The 17,260-nt window shown below is 39.0% G+C and overlaps 1 protein-coding gene across 1 annotated transcript in view; it reads left to right on the top strand.

Moving 5' to 3' along the window:
* Positions 1–17,260, top strand: part of LOC126234823 (Down syndrome cell adhesion molecule-like protein Dscam2) — a 299,567-nt gene that overhangs the window by 158,364 nt on the left and 123,943 nt on the right. Inside the window, exon 9 of the mRNA XM_049943568.1 lies at positions 5,305–5,460. Within this exon, the coding sequence (XP_049799525.1) occupies positions 5,305–5,460 (156 nt within the window). The remainder of the gene's footprint in view (positions 1–5,304; positions 5,461–17,260) is intronic.

The raw sequence follows: 17,260 nt of genomic DNA, 5'->3' as shown, positions 1-17,260 counted from the left end.
TTGCCCTGTAGCCCTGCATCTAATGTGATGAAATATGTGGAAGCAGGACATATTGGGTGCATGCATCTGATAGGTATTTCATATGGATAGACCTGTGTGCAAAGGATTCAAAGAAGGAGTCAAACTTGAATCAACCGAAGTACTTTATAGGTTGAGTGCGCAGCAGGCTACTCCTTTGGGAGAGGTAGGAAGGGTTTTGGGAGGATGTTGTTAATTTCAAGGCATGTTGAGAGAAGGTTAAATCCGTGATGGATGGACGATTTGATGTAGAAGGTATGGCAGTTGTTGTTAGCACTAACTGATTTAATGTTCTATCTTGCTTTCATTTTATTTTAATAAACTATACAACTTGCATTAGCCTATGAAAATAAAAATTGAAGAAGACAGAACATTGTCTTAATTAGTAAAACTGTGACCTATATAATGATTTTATATTTTACATTGACAAAGGTATTGTCAAATATGGTATTGGTTGTCATTTCCTAGGTTGTAGTATGCAATAAATTCTTAATTCTAAGGGAGTTCCATTGGTGTTGTTCTGGAGGGCCACATAATTGGAGAAATAGCCCAAGTTGATAAGTATACAGTATCCCATATCCTATGCCATTCTTCTCATTCTTGATCTCTCTTATGACAAATTTGGTTTCAAAGTATTTGAAAGAAAGTATCAAGAAAATAATAAATTCTTCATTCACCACACTTTTGTGGTGAACTTCTCCCTGTTGTCCGTTTTTGGACTATCCCAAAATGCGTTCATGTGTGTGGTCTACCTAACTTATTTGTGGCCAGTTAGTAACTTCCATTCAGAAAGTTCTGAATTCATCATTTGCATATTTTTGTAAGGCTAGGAGACTATTATTGTTTATATTGTTTACCTAACTACATTATGTGAAGCCTAGAAAGAAACTGTCAAAAACTGTTTGATTGGAATCATCTGCACTTGCTGAAAGTATCACTGGTGGAAGTAAGTTTAAATCATACATTAATGATTCAAGTATTTTGTGATTGTTTGTTTTATGATAGAAAACCACTGCTGAAATCTCCACAAACAGTGTTACTGCTGTTTTTCTTAGAGAATTTTATTGCGCAGGTTCTACTTTTGCAGGGATATTTTTAATGTACTTAAGGCTTCCCTATAATTTATTAGTGTTACAGAAGCATGTGTTTCTAATTGTGTATTGATGCCATGACATTCATAAATTGGTCAAGTATGTTATCAGAATGCAGGATATGTCTAACCTATCTTTCATTTAAATTTCTCATATAATGATTCCTTGCAGAAGTGTCCATTCTATTACATTAATTCTGGAAGATAAAAGGAGAGCTGCTTTTTGTTTTGATTAACATTTAATTACAGTGACATAATGATTACAGGGCATAGTCTCAATATCTGATGTCATCCTTAGATACATTCACAATTTTGCGAAGTATGAAATGTGTGATGGCTGAGTAAGTTGTAATAATTATTTTGCACAAAATCTGTGGAAGTTGTTTTTCCCTGAAACATTAAAATTCCTTTGTGAATCTTCTTTAGAAAAATGGCAAGGTTCGCACCCAAATGCACACCACACCACAAGTGAAAGAACACATTTATTTTAACATATACACAGAACAATTTTTACAATAAATCATCACAAAAAGAAAATTATGCTTACTTCTGAGTTCATATCACTGATAACCTTCCTAGTCCTTGCCCCCCATTAACTTCCAATGAGTTTTCCATCTCAGGTTGTCGATTGGCTTTGTCAGACAGTCAACACATTCTTATCACTCGCAATATATTCCAAACCTACGTTGTTGGCTTCCACCTCCTCTTGCATGAAGAAAATCTAAACTGATATGCTTGATTCTTTCTGAACAACCACAATTTTTAGCAAGTTTCTTTGCACTTTGATTATCAATGAAAATCTTCATAAGATGGGACAGAAAACTATCTTGATCAATTTCTTTCAGAAAATTGTTCATTCACTTTGTTTTTCTTACAGATTCACCCAGTGCAACAAACTCTGCTTCAACAGTGTAACAGTTCATTATTTTCTGTTGCTGTAGCTTATAGCTCCGCTTCCAACAAGTATCCACTAAAGGGTTTATGGTGATTTGGATCAGGTCTCCAGTCTGCATTGGTATACATTTTGATTTTCTTACCATTCTTGTGGTAAGCAATAATGTAGTGTGTGTGACAGCATGCCAGCACTCCTCACTTGGATTGCTCCTGAACTGGCTTAAATAAGTCACTGGGTGTGCTAAGTCTGGTCTTTCATGTGGTGCCAAGCATAGAAGACTTTCAGATGTAGGTTTGTATTTTGATACAAGCTGTTCCTTAAGCTTGTATTTGTCTGTCACATTTTGTAGCTTTACTTTCATGATGAGAGGTATTTTCACACATTTGCAGTTTTCCATTTGGAATTATTTTAAGATTACTTTTGCACACGCTGCTTGGTCTAAAATCAGTGTTCCACCTTCTCTCGTAACTCGAACTGACTGTATGTCATACCACTTCAAGGTCTCTTACTTCAAATTCAGTGCTTTTACTTATTTCACTTTTCTTGCCATACAACATTATGTCATCCTCATATGCAGTTACAATGAGTTCATGCTTTAGGTCATAGTAAACACGCAGGTCACATACTGACCACAGCATCCCATGTTTGCACAGGTACTTCTCAAGTGCTGCTGGACTGATGCAATCCACAGATGTGCTTTCCAGACCTGCAGATCAATTTGCCATTGTTCAGTTCCTTTTGTTCTGATATGCCAATGAATTTTCATCATAGTTTGTCAGAGGCATCTGTGAAACCTATGGGTGATTCCACATGGGTTTCATCTTTTATGTTAGCTGCCAAATATGCCATAATGACATCTAAATGATGAATTTCCCAATCTTGTGGAACTGCTGTTCCTGTAAGTAGTCACATGGTTTTCATTTTTTTCATCTCGACTGTAACATTTGTCACAATCAGTTCCTGGTCTTTGTTCATTACCTAAGACTACTACCCATGCTGTATGTCTGGCAGTTCCTCCATTTTCATATTTTCACTTGAAAACCGCTTTTATTCATATTGTCTTTGTGTTGTTAGTACATGGTACAAATTTCCAGGTTGAGTTTTGAATTAGGTTTTCCAGTTCTTCCGCAGTGATTCTTGCATTTGTTTTTGTAATCAGCATGTGTGGCTTCCTGTATACTTCGTGGACCTTTTGAACTTTTGTAGTCACATTTTCAATAGCACACACCTTCTTCTTTCCATTTGACTTGCAATGTGTCAGCCACTTCATTGGTTTGACATGTCATCTATAATGTGTTCTGCAATTTTTGTTTATTGTAGGTTCTCATAGTCCACATTTATTATCATATCTTGTGGAGTAATCATTGTCAGCACTCTCATCCTCCCATTCAGTCACCTTTCCTACATCAATGAGTTTGGAGCCCACACATGTTTCCAAATCTCCACTTTGTTTGATGTCAGATTCTTATCCTGTTTACATAACATGTACATTATGTGATGATCCTTCATCATCTACAGTGGTTATGGTCTTCAGATCAACCACTTTTGTAACACGTTTGTCCAACTTTGTGGGAAAGATATTTGCATCAAATACAACTTCTCTGATAATTCTTATATTTCCTATTTCTGTATTTTTCCACAGTTTGCAGGCTTTCATAATTTATAAATATCCAACCATTACAAGAGGTTGCACTTTTGATTCAAATTTGCCATTATGCGTTTTTCATTTTTGCCCATGCGTGACGTCCAAATAATTTTAGATGATTAATGTTTGGTCCTCGTCTGTGCCATTGTTTGTAGGGATTTTCTTCAACATTTGCTGTTGTAAAGCATCTATTTTGCTAGTAATTTCTCATTGCTATTGCTTTGCCTCAGAACTTTTGTGACATTCCACTCTCAAAAAACTTGCATCATACAGTATTTAGAAAGATTTGAGTGTAGCGTTCTGCATCACCATTTTGTTGATGTGTGCCAGAGATGGTCAGCTGCCTCTGAATTCTTTCATTTTGCAGATATTCTTGTAATTCATTCATATATTCATTTCCATCATCCATTGTATGAACATAGCATTCTTATCCTTTCCTGCTGAAAATTTTCTGCATAAACTTTGTATTCTTTGAATGACTGAAACACTTCACTTTTGACTTTGAGTAAATATGTTACTGGATATCTTGAATAATCTTCAATTAATATGAAAACATATTTCACTCCACTGAGAGATTGTGTGGCAGACACTCAATACACCACAATGTACCAAACATAGAGGTTCCTTTGGCCAAGGATCAGCAATCCTGGGCCCATAACCTGGAATCTGCTTGTATAAACTGTGAACCATTGTGAGGTGTACAACAGAGGGTATGTCCCACTGTACCAAGTATTAGGACTCTTTCCCCATTCCATTCATGTGTTGAGCATGGGAAGAATGATTGTCTAAATATCTCTGTATGTGCTGTGATAAGTCCAATCTTGTCCTCATGATACCTATGTGAATGACACACAGGGGATTATACTATATTCCTAGAGTCATCAGTTAAAGCCATTTCTTCGAACTTTTCTTGGGATAGTTTACATCTATCTTGAAGAGTCTGCCAGATCAGTTTCTTCAGCAACTCTGTTACTCTCCCATCAATCAGACAAATCCGTGACCTTTCATGCTTCCCTTTTTTGTAGGTGTTCAGTGTTCCCTGTTAGTCCTATACAGTATGTGTCCCGCCCACTTGAATTATATCCTAGGACAGGTCACATGAGTTGTCTCCTTTGTAGACTGACTGCATTTCCCTCATTATCTACCAATGAACCAAAGTTTCCTATGCCCTTTACCTGTGGCTGAGACTATGGGATCACTCTGTTTCATATCCCTGAAAGTTGTTACACCAGGTATTTGTATAAGTTGTCTGATTGTAATTGTAGTTCATTGCTGTTATAGGCTTAAGGACTGTTTATTTTTATTTTGTCAATTGCATAATTTTTTATGCAAAACTCATCATCTTCCATAAGCAAAGCATGTACCTTCAGCTCATATTGATCTACACAGAGCCATTAATTAGTGTGCACCACTATAAGCAGAAAATACAGGCTACATTGTGTTTTGTGTGCTTATGAAAGCTGATAAAGCTGATGTATTGGGATTGTGCACCACCTAATTTCAGAAGTAAAAGCATAAGAAATCACCAATTATTTGTTTAAAATATGTTCCCATAGAACATAATGACTGTAACTATTTTTCCTAATCTGGATTTATTAATCTCAACTATCAAATATTCAAATAATGTTTAACACTTTGTTGTAATATCATTTCCAGATTTCTCACATCCCATGGAGGAAGTAACCAGAGACAATAAATTGGAGTTAACTAATCTTGGTCAGTTTTGTAACTACAGTATAGAAGTGTGTGCATTTACCAACAAAGGTGATGGTGTTAAAAGCCAACCAATATTTTGTAGGACATTGGAGGATGGTATGGCTTATGTTAGTTTTCACAACAGTTTTATTTTCACCAAGATAATTTTTTTTAATTTTTGTAAACAGTTCATGATGCAATTAAAAGAGTTTTCTATATCAGTCATTTATTAAACCACTAAGCATTTCAGCTGTTCATACCGTCATCAACATGTTTAATGTTATGCAGTTACATTCCTGGCAGTACTCAACAGTAAAACCACATGTGTAGTGTGAAGTACACATTCAACACATAGCAGTATGCAAAGTTTATTTGAAAATTTTCTTCAGCTAAAAAGAAGAAACTTAACCTCTTGTCCACTTAGTCTGCTGCTGTCCTCACTAGCACTATAGCTATAACTATATAACATGATAGTTATGGCATTGCCTGTTAAAGTGGATTGTGGTATAATAAATGAGTGATTGACATAGAAAACTGTTTTATTAGTGTTTAATTATTAGTTATAAGCCTGTCCTTTATGGGCAGATTAATTATTAGACAGCAATTCTTGCTGTAAATATAAGATAGCAAAGTGAAGCTTTTAGCCAGGTAGGTAACTTAGGTGTTGTTAATGCAGTAAGAGCATTGGCCATTAAAGACAAGGGTCCCAGTTTGAGTCCCAGTCCAGCAAACAGTTTTAATCTATCAGAAAACCTCATTTTCTTCCATACATATTCACATGATATTTCTGTATTTGTAACATAATATACACTCCTGGAAATTGAAATAAGAACACCATGAATTCATTGTCCCAGGAAGGGGAAACTTTATTGACACATTCCTGGGGTCAGATACATCACATGATCACACTGACAGAACCACAGGCACATAGACACAGACAACAGAGCATGCACAATGTCGGCACTAGTACAGTGTATATCCACCTTTCGCAGCAATGCAGGCTGCTATTCTCCCATGGAGACGATCGTAGAGATGCTGGATGTAGTCCTGTGGAACGGCTTGCCATGCCATTTCCACGTGGCGCCTCAGTTGGACCAGCGTTCGTGCTGGACGTGCAGACCGCGTGAGACGACGCTTCATCCAGTCCCAAACATGCTCAATGGTGGACAGATCCGGAGATCTTGCTGGCCAGGGTAGTTGACTTACACCTTCTAGAGCACGTTGGGTGGCACGGGATACATGCGGACGTGCATTGTCCTGTTGGAACAGCAAGTTCCCTTGCCGGTCTAGGAATGGTAGAACGATGGGTTCGATGACGGTTTGGATGTACCGTGCACTATTCAGTGTCCCCTCGACGATCACCAGTGGTGTACGGCCAGTGTAGGAGATCGCTCCCCACACCATGATGCCGGGTGTTGGCCCTGTGTGCCTCGGTCGTATGCAGTCCTGATTGTGGCGCTCACCTGCATGGCGCCAAACACGCATACGACCATCATTGGCACCAAGGCAGAAGCGACTCTCATCGCTGAAGACGACACGTCTCCATTCGTCCCTCCATTCACGCCTGTCGCGACACCACTGGAGGCGGGCTGCACGATGTTGCGGCGTGAGCGGAAGACGGCCTAACGGTGTGCGGGACCGTAGCCCAGCTTCATGGAGACGGTTGCGAATGGTCCTCGCCGATACCCCAGGAGCAACAGTGTCCCTAATTTGCTGGGAAGTGGTGGTGCGGTCCCCTACTGCACTGCGTAGGATCCTACGGTCTTGGCATGCATCCGTGCGTCGCTGCGGTCCGGTCCCAGGTCGACGGGCACGTGCACCTTCCGCCGACCACTGGCGACAACATCGATGTACTGTGGAGACCTCACGCCCCACGTGTTGAGCAATTCGGCGGTACGTCCACCCGGCCTCCCGCATGCCCACTATACGCCCTCGCTCAAAGTCCGTCAACTGCACATACGGTTCACGTCCACGCTGTCGCGGCATGCTACCAGTGTTAAAGACTGCGATGGAGGTCCGTATGCCACGGCAAACTGGCTGACACTGACGGCGGCGGTGCACAAATGCTGCGCAGCTAGCGCCATTCGACGGCCAACACCGCGGTTCCTGGTGTGTCCGCTGTGCCGTGCGTGTGATCATTGCTTGTACAGCCCTCTCGCAGTGTCCGGAGCAAGTATGGTGGGTCTGACACACCGGTGTCAATGTGTTCTTTTTTCCATTTCCAGGAGTGTAGATGAAACGCTGGGTGATACATGTGCTCTCCACTTGGAAATCTTATGTATATGAACAAGAGGTACGTGTGCAATACCTAACATGAAAATCAACAGCCAGTAACTTAATGTAATAATGAAAATACCTGTTCATATAATGGATAAAACACTGTATCATTCCAGAGAAGCAGTTATGTTTTCTTGCTTGCTCTTTCTTCATCACTGATTCCATTGCTGACTATTATTCTGGGATGGAACACTTGAAATGACATGTAATTGTAAGTTGATTTTGATTTTTTCTGACTTCCTTTCATTTTCTCTATTGGATTTGAGGCTTTGGGGAAGTCAGAATATTGGTGAATCAGAAGTCTGAAGCATTGTAGGTTTTTTCTATAAATAAATAATCAGTATAATAGAAAGAAACATTCCAAGTTGGAAAAATATATATAAAAAACAAAGATGCTGTGACTTACCAAACGAGAAAGCGCTGGTAGATAGACATAATAAAAAACTCTTTACCCTCTCCCTTAAAACCCACATTCTTTTGTCTTTCCCTCTCCTTCCCTCTTTCCTGATGAAGCAACCTTGGGTTGCGAAAGCTTGAAATTTGTGTGTGTGTTTGTGTTTTTTATTGTGTCTATCTAACAGCACTTTCTCGTTTGGTAAGTCACAGCATATTTGTTTTTTATAAATAATCAGTATTGTTGATAAAAGTGAAACAGTGGTACATAATCAGTAGCTAAATATTATAAATAAAAATGCAACTTTTACCTTTGGAAGTAGTGACTTTTCTATTAATTAAAGTACTTATTGGAAATGGTTTCTTGCTTATGTACAATATTATTTATTTAAACTTATTATATACTTAGAGTAGTGTTAATGATGTTGTTGTTTTGGTAATAAGCAGAAACTTTGTCATGTGTGCTTCTTTTTGTTATTTAACTTCATGATGCATTTCATATTCTCAAAAGTTCTCTTTTATAATGAAGCCTATGGAGTACATTATGTTATGAATGAATGAGTGAATGAATGGATTTATGCTTGTTGAACAAGAAGGTACCACAGGGATTGGTACTGGGACTGCGCTTGTTCTTGTTACATATAAATGATCTTCCATCATTTATTCAATAAACAGAAATAGTTCTCCTTGATGGCAGTGTAAGTATTATAATCAAGACTAGTAGACTATTTACAACATTTGAAAATGTAAATTAAAACTTAACAAATATAGGAGGCATATGAGAGACAGTCCCATATAAAGGTAGACTTAGAGTATGATTCAGCTATAAAATAAAGTCCTTCATCAAATGGATAAAAACACATGCACATTTTTATACATACAATCTCTCTCTCTCTCTCTCTCTCTCTCTCTCTCTCTCTCTCTCTCTCACACACACACACACACACACACACACACGTCATCTTTGGTTGTTGTGGCCCCTGTGCTGTGAGTACTAAACTCAGCTAGGTTCAATAGTGGGGGTACAGATGAGGTATGGTGCATAGAGGGCAAGGTTTAACAGCGTGTATGGGTAAAGATGCTGTTGGAATTGATACCTGAGCTGAAGCACTTGACATTGCAGGGGGGGACTGCATCATTACCCATGACCATTTAACACCACACCATGCCAAACTTAAAGTTGGTGTCACTAATGAAACAAAGAGTGAAGGCCAGGTTTTTTGCTGGAGGCTTGGGAGACCGACCTGACTGAATACATTGAAGGACCCATTGAATTAGGTAGCACCAAGTTGCTGTAGCAGTTTACAGGGAATAATAGGGAACTCGTCAAGCAGTTGCTCCAGTTGGCTTTCCAACTGGGAAAAAAGTGTGTGCTGGCTATCAAATTCAGTAAGTTGATCTGTTGTATGATGAAGCTGTGCATCTGTGATAGAATGCTGAATGGAAGAAAAATAGTGAATGGATATTGGAAATTTGCCAAATAGAGCACTCCGTTAATGAAGCCTTGGATCCAATCAGTGACAAGCAGTTCACAGTTGTTGAAAAGATGAAATTTGTCACAGAAAAAAAAAATGAATAACTCTTGAAATTTATAGACACCAAAGTTGATGTTCCTTTTCTGCCTGAATGTAATGCTGCTGATCTGGAGTAAGTGTTTATAACTTAAATGTGATTGGTTTCTCTGTGCCATCATTACTTTGAGAGAACAGTGGAGTAAATGTTTATGACTTAAATGTGATTGGTTTCTCTGTGCCATCCTTACTTTATGAGAGAACAGCCCCAACACCATGTGAGGTCATGTGGAGGCCTGATTTTAACTTGTGAAAAGCCCAGTTACACTGTTCGGATTGTTCAGAATGGTGTCCCTTTATATGGAGATGATTTAGTGGATGGACTATGGAAACTGGATGGGTTGTGAATAGAAATCACACATTGGTGGAGCAAAGGTTGTCTTCTCTTAGCATAAAATGTAAATAACTGACTACTGCGTGAAAGAAGGAAAAGTTACACTTAAGGTCTTTCTGTGCAGAGATTATGGAAACCAATTGGAGACTGAGCAAATGCTCCCTAGCCATGTCAAAAGGCAACCTATGATTTTTTATAAAGTCAGAATGGCATGTTCAGGACTAATACCTCCTGTGAGTCTTCATCAAGAGGTGACTGGAAATATGCTTCTGCAAATTGATTTTGGAGTATAGTTTACCTCGTGAAAGTTTAGAAAAGAGTTCATCTGAAAAAAGCAACAGATGTGAATCGACATCCACTGTAGCATTACTGGTTTGCTTAAAGTCTCCACACAACCATTGACTGCCCCCAGGTTCCCTGACAGTGACTAACAGTGGAGCCCACTGACTTGAAATGGAGGAAAAACTTGTTGATGTTCTAGTCCATATAGTTCAACGTTAACCCCATCCTTAATGACCAACAGAATTCAGCAAGTGTAAAGTCTAGAACTTGCTGTCCGCTTTAAGCCAATGTAGATCTGTAAGTCAATCAGTGGTGCAAATGAAGTGTATCAATAGGAGCACAGGGTACTGACAAGCTGAGGGAATGTATTGCTTGAAATAATGAAAATCCAAAAGTGAAATATGCATTGAGGCCAAATATATTCTCAACTAAAGGATCCACCACAACCGCCACCTCAAGGCGACTCCATGTCCATGTCTTTGAGTGTGCTTTACTGAGCAAGGGAGCACACGCACACATACATGGGCTGACTTATAACTGAGATCAGTGTGTTGGTATCAGAAAGAAAGAAAACTAGAATGTCTTACAGTGGTGCCTGTAACAAAGTTTTACACAGTGCCAGCATCGGATCACTGCCTGAAATGTTATTAATTTGCATTGGTTGGGGGTGTGCTATCTGATACCAGCTGTGCCACAACATACTTCGTAATGTGACTTCTATGTAAACACTCATAGCACTTATTCTCAAAATTTGGACATTCCAAGGAAAAACAGTTTGGGCAACTTGGTAACAAAGTGAATTGCTGTGAATGATGCCTGGTGCAAGCCCGGGATTTCAGAGAACACAGACAGGTGGCTGCTGCTTGTTTACCACTTAAGAATCTGTGACTGAAACCCACTGCACTGTATCATGTAGCTCTGCGCCACCTGTGAAATGTTAGGACCATCTGAAGAGAGAAATGTGTCTGTTTGCTGAAATAATATAGAGTACAATTGAACTTTCTTGTAACAACATCAGTTACAATGCTAACTCATTTCTGTGGTACATCCATATTCGTTGTAAGGAACATACCTACTTCTCATCCTTGCTTAATACGACAAATGTATATGTGTGTAGCTCATATATAATCCCATTTTCAGCTTGAGTTAGCAACAAGATTTTCCAAGAATCAATGTGCTGTACAAGGAAATCTGTTGTTGTAATACAGCAACCTGGCATATTCTTGTATCTGCCCTTCCATCGGTGGTAGGTGTAGTATATGCTCATCACCTCATAAATACTCTAGCGCATTCATACTACAGTAGTAGTGACAGTCACAGAACTCTTCAACAGTACATGTGATGTCAGTTTCCATAGCAATTTGTTACAAAGCACACAAATTTTAGAACAGCATAGACAGTAAAAGAAAGTTTTAATGGTGGGAGAAAAATTTAAACTGATTAATGAAATCTAGAGTGGAGCTAAAAAGGTTGATGTGTCGCTAATTTGGCCACCAAATTCCACAGGCCAAACAACTTGGAAGAACAAGGATAAAATTGTTACTGCATGTGAACAAACTGGGTCTAAAATTAAGTTTCTACAAAAAGCGGACTGGAATGATGTGCATGAATCACTGCTTAAGTGGTTTAAGCAACATAGAAGCTTCAATGTAATCATTAGTGGACCTCTCCTTATGGTGAAAGCAAAAGAATTTGCCTAGAAATTAAAAGATGAGGAATTTGTGTGCAGCAGTAACTTGATTGACAGATTCAAGCAACATCACGGAATTACTCTTGACAAAGTGAGTGGTGAAGCCTTCAATGTGAATACTAAAACATTTCAACAATGACTCACCACTGTGTTGCATAAAATTCGTGAAGTATATGCAGATTGTGATGTCTTAAATTCAGATGAGACTGTCATTTTCATTAAATCAACACATGACAAAACTCTGCAATTTAAGGGTGAAAAATATCTTGAAGGCAAGTTATCTAAAGAATGAATAGCAGTTCTGGTTTGTGTTAATGCAGATGGAACTGATAAGAAAAAAACTGCTCATGATAGGTGAAAATAAATCCTGGGTGTTTAAAGCATATAAAAATTTAGCCAGTGCACTACAACGATAATAAATGTCCTGGATGACCTCTGAACCCTTTATAGCTGAAATAAGGCATTGGGATCAGGAGCTTAAAATTCAGAAAGGAAAGATACTGTTGACAACTGTCCAGCACATCCTGCACTCTCTGATATGGAGAATATTAAGCTAGGAGTCTGAAGTGCCACTACTGAAAATGATCACATCAAGAAAACATCAAGAAACACATCAAGAAAAAGGCACCACATTATTTCTGATCAACTCTTATGTCTTACTGGAATTTAATTTCTCACATTAAGAATGGACAAGTTGATTTTTTTAACAATATTAATGTGTAGTCATTCTACCATCTATGTTCATCCAATACAATACTCCATTTTCTTTGTCTGACAAGGAAATTTTAGATTTAATTTACATTACAGAGAGTGCCATTAATCAGATCTGAGCCGTGCAGTTAGAGGCACCATGTCACGGATCTTGCAGCCCCTCCTGCCGGAGGTTTGAGCCTCCCTTGAGCATGGGTGTGTGTGTGTGTTGTTCTTAGAATAAGTTAGTTTAAGTAGTGTGTCAGTCAAGGGACCAATAACCTTTGCCATTTGGTCTCTTGGGAATTCACACACATTTGAACATAATCAGATCTGACACTGTCTCTCACAGATTCTTCATAAGAATAATCATCTTGAGGTTCTTCTCCATTGGTGGATTCAAGTCTGCAATTTTGATTGTTTCAGTCTTCTATAACCATTTGTCTGCAGTACTTAAATATTTGTGTACAAGTTTAACAACCATCTCACGTATCACATAATATTCATGTACATATCTTGTTCATGGCTTAATTTGGCACCATGCATAGCTCCATAGGAAGTAGCAAAACAATCAAAGGATTCCCCATAATATGAGTGAGAAAATTAAGTATATAATGGTCGTTAAAAAGTTTCCATTCGAGGGCATTGCTGCAGCATATATGCAGTGTAATACAGCTGAAATGCAGATATAAAAGCACCAACATCTAGACAAAGGATTAGTGTGGCATTCATGTTTTTCCACATGCATCTGGTAAATGTGGAACTGTGAACTATGGCGATGTTATAGCCAAATGTGTGTAAATGGGACTAATGTGGTATTTTCTTTTCTTGTCTACTGGAGGACAAATACCGGAGACATCCATCAAAGAATGAAGAATATGTGTAAGGCAGTATGTCTGTCGAAAACCATCATTGTGAAAGGGTTCCGTGCTGGTTGTAGTTAGACGCAAGATGCTGATTAATCATGGAGGCTAGCTTCATCCATTACATAGAACAAGTGGGTAGTTGATGATGTGATTAGGGTGGGCCAACACATAATCGCACACGCACTAGCAAAGAGTCTCAACATCTGCTTCAGTAGTGTGCAACACACAAGCTGTTAGGAGTCAGGTTACTGTAATGTCTGTGGCCTGTGGTGGGTACCCCAGGTATTGAATGCCAAACAAAAAGCCCGTGGCCTATTGATTTCAAGAAAACTGGTATCTGCATCACTGGGGAACAGTACTGCACAGTGTTGGAGATATTTCAGTATGCACTTAAGGTGAAACACCCAGGAAAACTTTGCCAATGGGTGCTGCTGCTTCATGATAACCCATGTCCCCGTATCACAAATAAAATAATTCAGATGTTATGCCAACTCTAGTGGGAGACATCTGAGTACTCACCCTATAGTCCTGGTCTCTTCCCCTGTGGTTACCTTGTATTTAATACCTTAAGAAAGGCCTTGAAGTGTCAACAGCTCCTGTCGAACGAGGATGTGCAGCGAGTAGGTACAGGCTTCTTCACACAGTAGGACATGCTTTTTTTACCAAAAGGGTATCTTCAACCTGTTACATTGGTGGGATGATTTAATTACCTCCTTGCTCACAGTGATTCTGGGTTGTGCAGCCTCTGGATGGAAACTTTTTTATCGCCTCTGATTCTGACTAATTTTTGAGCTATGAATTTTGCTCCTAATAATGTGTTTCTAAACATTTACCTGAAGGCAGGGCAACTAATTGCAGTGTTAGAGCCATGGTGAGTGAGGGAAGCAGAGAAAGGGAAAGGACTGTGCAAGTCTGCTGGGCGGCGGGGGGGATCAGAAGGTGTTTGTGACACTGGAGTGGGAGCAGGGGAGGGGATAAAGGAAAGTGGGTGACAACAGAGACTAGCAAAGGTTGAGGCCAGGAGAGTTATGGGAATGAATGATGTGTTGCAGGCAGTGTTCCCAACAGGTCTGTTCTGAAAATCTGATGGTGATAGGAAGAATCCAGATGATACTAGTCTGTGAAGTAGTCATTGAAGTCGAGTAGTCCATGCTGATGGGCATGCACAATATCTTGGTGGCTCAGCCATCTCTGGGTCACATTTTTTCAGACACAGCATTAGTAGTGTTCTGCCTGACTCAGTCATGTCATTTAAATATCTGGGCATAATGTTGCAAAGCACTATGAAATGCAACAAGCATGTGAGGATTGTGGTAGGGAAGATGAATGGTCAACTTTGGCCTATTGGGAGAACTTTAGGAAAGTGTGGTTCAGCTGTAAAGAGGACCACATGTAGGATGCTGGTGAGACCTGTTCTTCAGTACTGCTCAGGTGTTTGGGATCTGCAGCTGGCCAAATTGAAGGAATACATCGAAGCAGTTCAGAGGCAGGCTGCTAGTTTTTTTACCGATAGCTCCAAATAACATGCACATGGTATGAAGATGCTTCAGGGAAGACAATGTTCTTTCCAAGATACACTATTGAGAAAATTTAAAGAACCCACATTTGAAGCTGACTGCAGAACGAGCCTACAGCCACCAACATAAATTCTGTATAAGGGCAACAAAGATAGGATAAAAGAAATGAGGACTGATGTGGCGGCATACAGAGAGTTGTTTTCCCACCAATCCATCTGTGAGTGGAATAGGAAAGGAAGTGACTAGTAGCAGTACAGGTTACCCTCTGCCATGTATCATACAGTGGTTTGTGGAGTATACATGTGTAAACATAGAGGCTAAGTTGGTAGAATACATGGCTGCCTACACAGGTGGCCCTACCCTGCTATATCCTTCTCCCTTACTGTATCATGTCCCTTCTGTATCCCAAGTACCCATCCCAACCAAAACTCACTGCAGTCAAGCCTCAGTACCAGGAGGCGACAATATTTACACTTGTGTTAGTTGCGCTTGTGTTAATGTGCGTGTGTTTTTCTGAACTGAAGAAGAACTTTATCCCATAGCTTAGTCTACTTTTAAATATATCTACCTGCTGCTCAACACCTTCTCTTTGTCATGAGTAGCAGTCTACCATAATTAATGTTATGGTTTCATATTAAATACTTTTGGATTAAAGGAGACCACTCACCAAAAAGCAGGAGTGTTGTCTTGTTAATATGCACACGCAAAAGATACAAAAATTACTAGGTTTCAGAGTTACCTTTTGACAAACTAGAGTAAATCACACACACACACACACACACACACACACACACACACACACACACGTGTTCACATGCGTGCGCCAATGTCTCTACATGATGCCAGCATGATGTAGAGGCATAGGTGTGTGTGTGTGTGTGTGTGTGTGTGTGTGTGTGTGTGTGTGTGTGTGTGTGTGTGTGTGGTTTTTTTTTACTCTACTTTGTAAAAGGATAACTCCGCAAGCTAACAAAATTTCCTTCCTTTGTGTGATCCTATCGTTAACTCAATGATCTCCTTTAATCCAAAATGAATTACATTATACAAGAGATTTCCTACAATAGGTTTCATATTAAGCATATTTATGCACTTAATAGGCAATAGATAGTATTCTGTGTTAAGTTACATAAATGCTGTATTTGAAGTACTAGATAAACACAGTAGCTGGGTACTGTAAGATGACAAGTAACAGGATTTTTGAGAGTAGCTGCTATTTTGCTGATATAATAGTAATGAAGTAATTTAGAAGGTATTTTATTCTTCTTCTGTCATGCATTACATCTTGCTTGATCTGTTGAAGCTATGTTTGGTTCTTCCACCTTTTTGCTGGTCTTCTGGTGCATCTTTTACTTTGAAGAATGAATTGCAAAAATGTAGTGGTGATCTTGACTTCTCCACATGCAACTGATGGGATATCCATTTTTGGCTGTTTTCTTCAACCCCTTTGTATACATCAGATATTTTCAGTTCCTTCCTAGTATCTACTTCTCACTGTGGTCTTAAAGTATTTCAGTTTTTTGTTCTGTAACCTTATTTCATCTTCTTTTCATTACTCATACTCCCATGTTGGTACTGACATAACTTTATAAAATTTAAGATAATTTTCTTGCCTTACAATATTTTGAGCAGATGTAATGGTGCTGTATAGGTAACTGAGCTTCTCAGTTTTGTGTTTTTGATCCAGGTACATTAGCCAGTACATCAAAATTTAAATCCATCAACTTGCTCTGTGATCTTGTTTGCCATTGCTGCTTTTGTCCTTACTGGGTTTTTACCACAGACAGACACAGCTTTTGTTTTTTGTTTTGATATTGACATGTTGTACATCTAACATACTTTTTACAGTTCACAGACAGCTCTATGTTGGCAGTTTTCACTGTTCTTCATTAAAATCTGATCTTATACAAGTAGCGTTGTCATTATATAATATTGTTGGTTTAAATTGGATATGTCATTGTGTTGTTTCTTTTTTCATTGCCATACAATTTAATTGATGTGTGTGTTAAAGAACATAGACAAAAGGCTGTAATGTTGTTGAACTTCTAAGTAAATATTATCTATTTCTTTCTTCTTTTTTTAATTATCACCAGTAATTTGGATTCTTGTATTACACAGTATGTTGTGGAAGGAGAAAAGGGGTGGGGTTGGGGGTGGCTCTAGAGTCATAGCAAAGCTAGCTTTCGTAGGCAGTAAACCCTTACAAGAAAATCAGGCAAGTTGGAAGTCCATAAAGTGGCAGCGCCACTGTCCAACTATGCTTCGTAAAATGGGCAGGCAATATCATTAGTTACTGGCAA

This window comes from Schistocerca nitens, chromosome 2 (genome assembly GCF_023898315.1).
Source record: "Schistocerca nitens isolate TAMUIC-IGC-003100 chromosome 2, iqSchNite1.1, whole genome shotgun sequence".
NCBI lineage: Eukaryota > Metazoa > Arthropoda > Insecta > Orthoptera > Acrididae > Schistocerca > Schistocerca nitens.
This window is presented reverse-complemented; position numbering and strand designations above follow the sequence as displayed.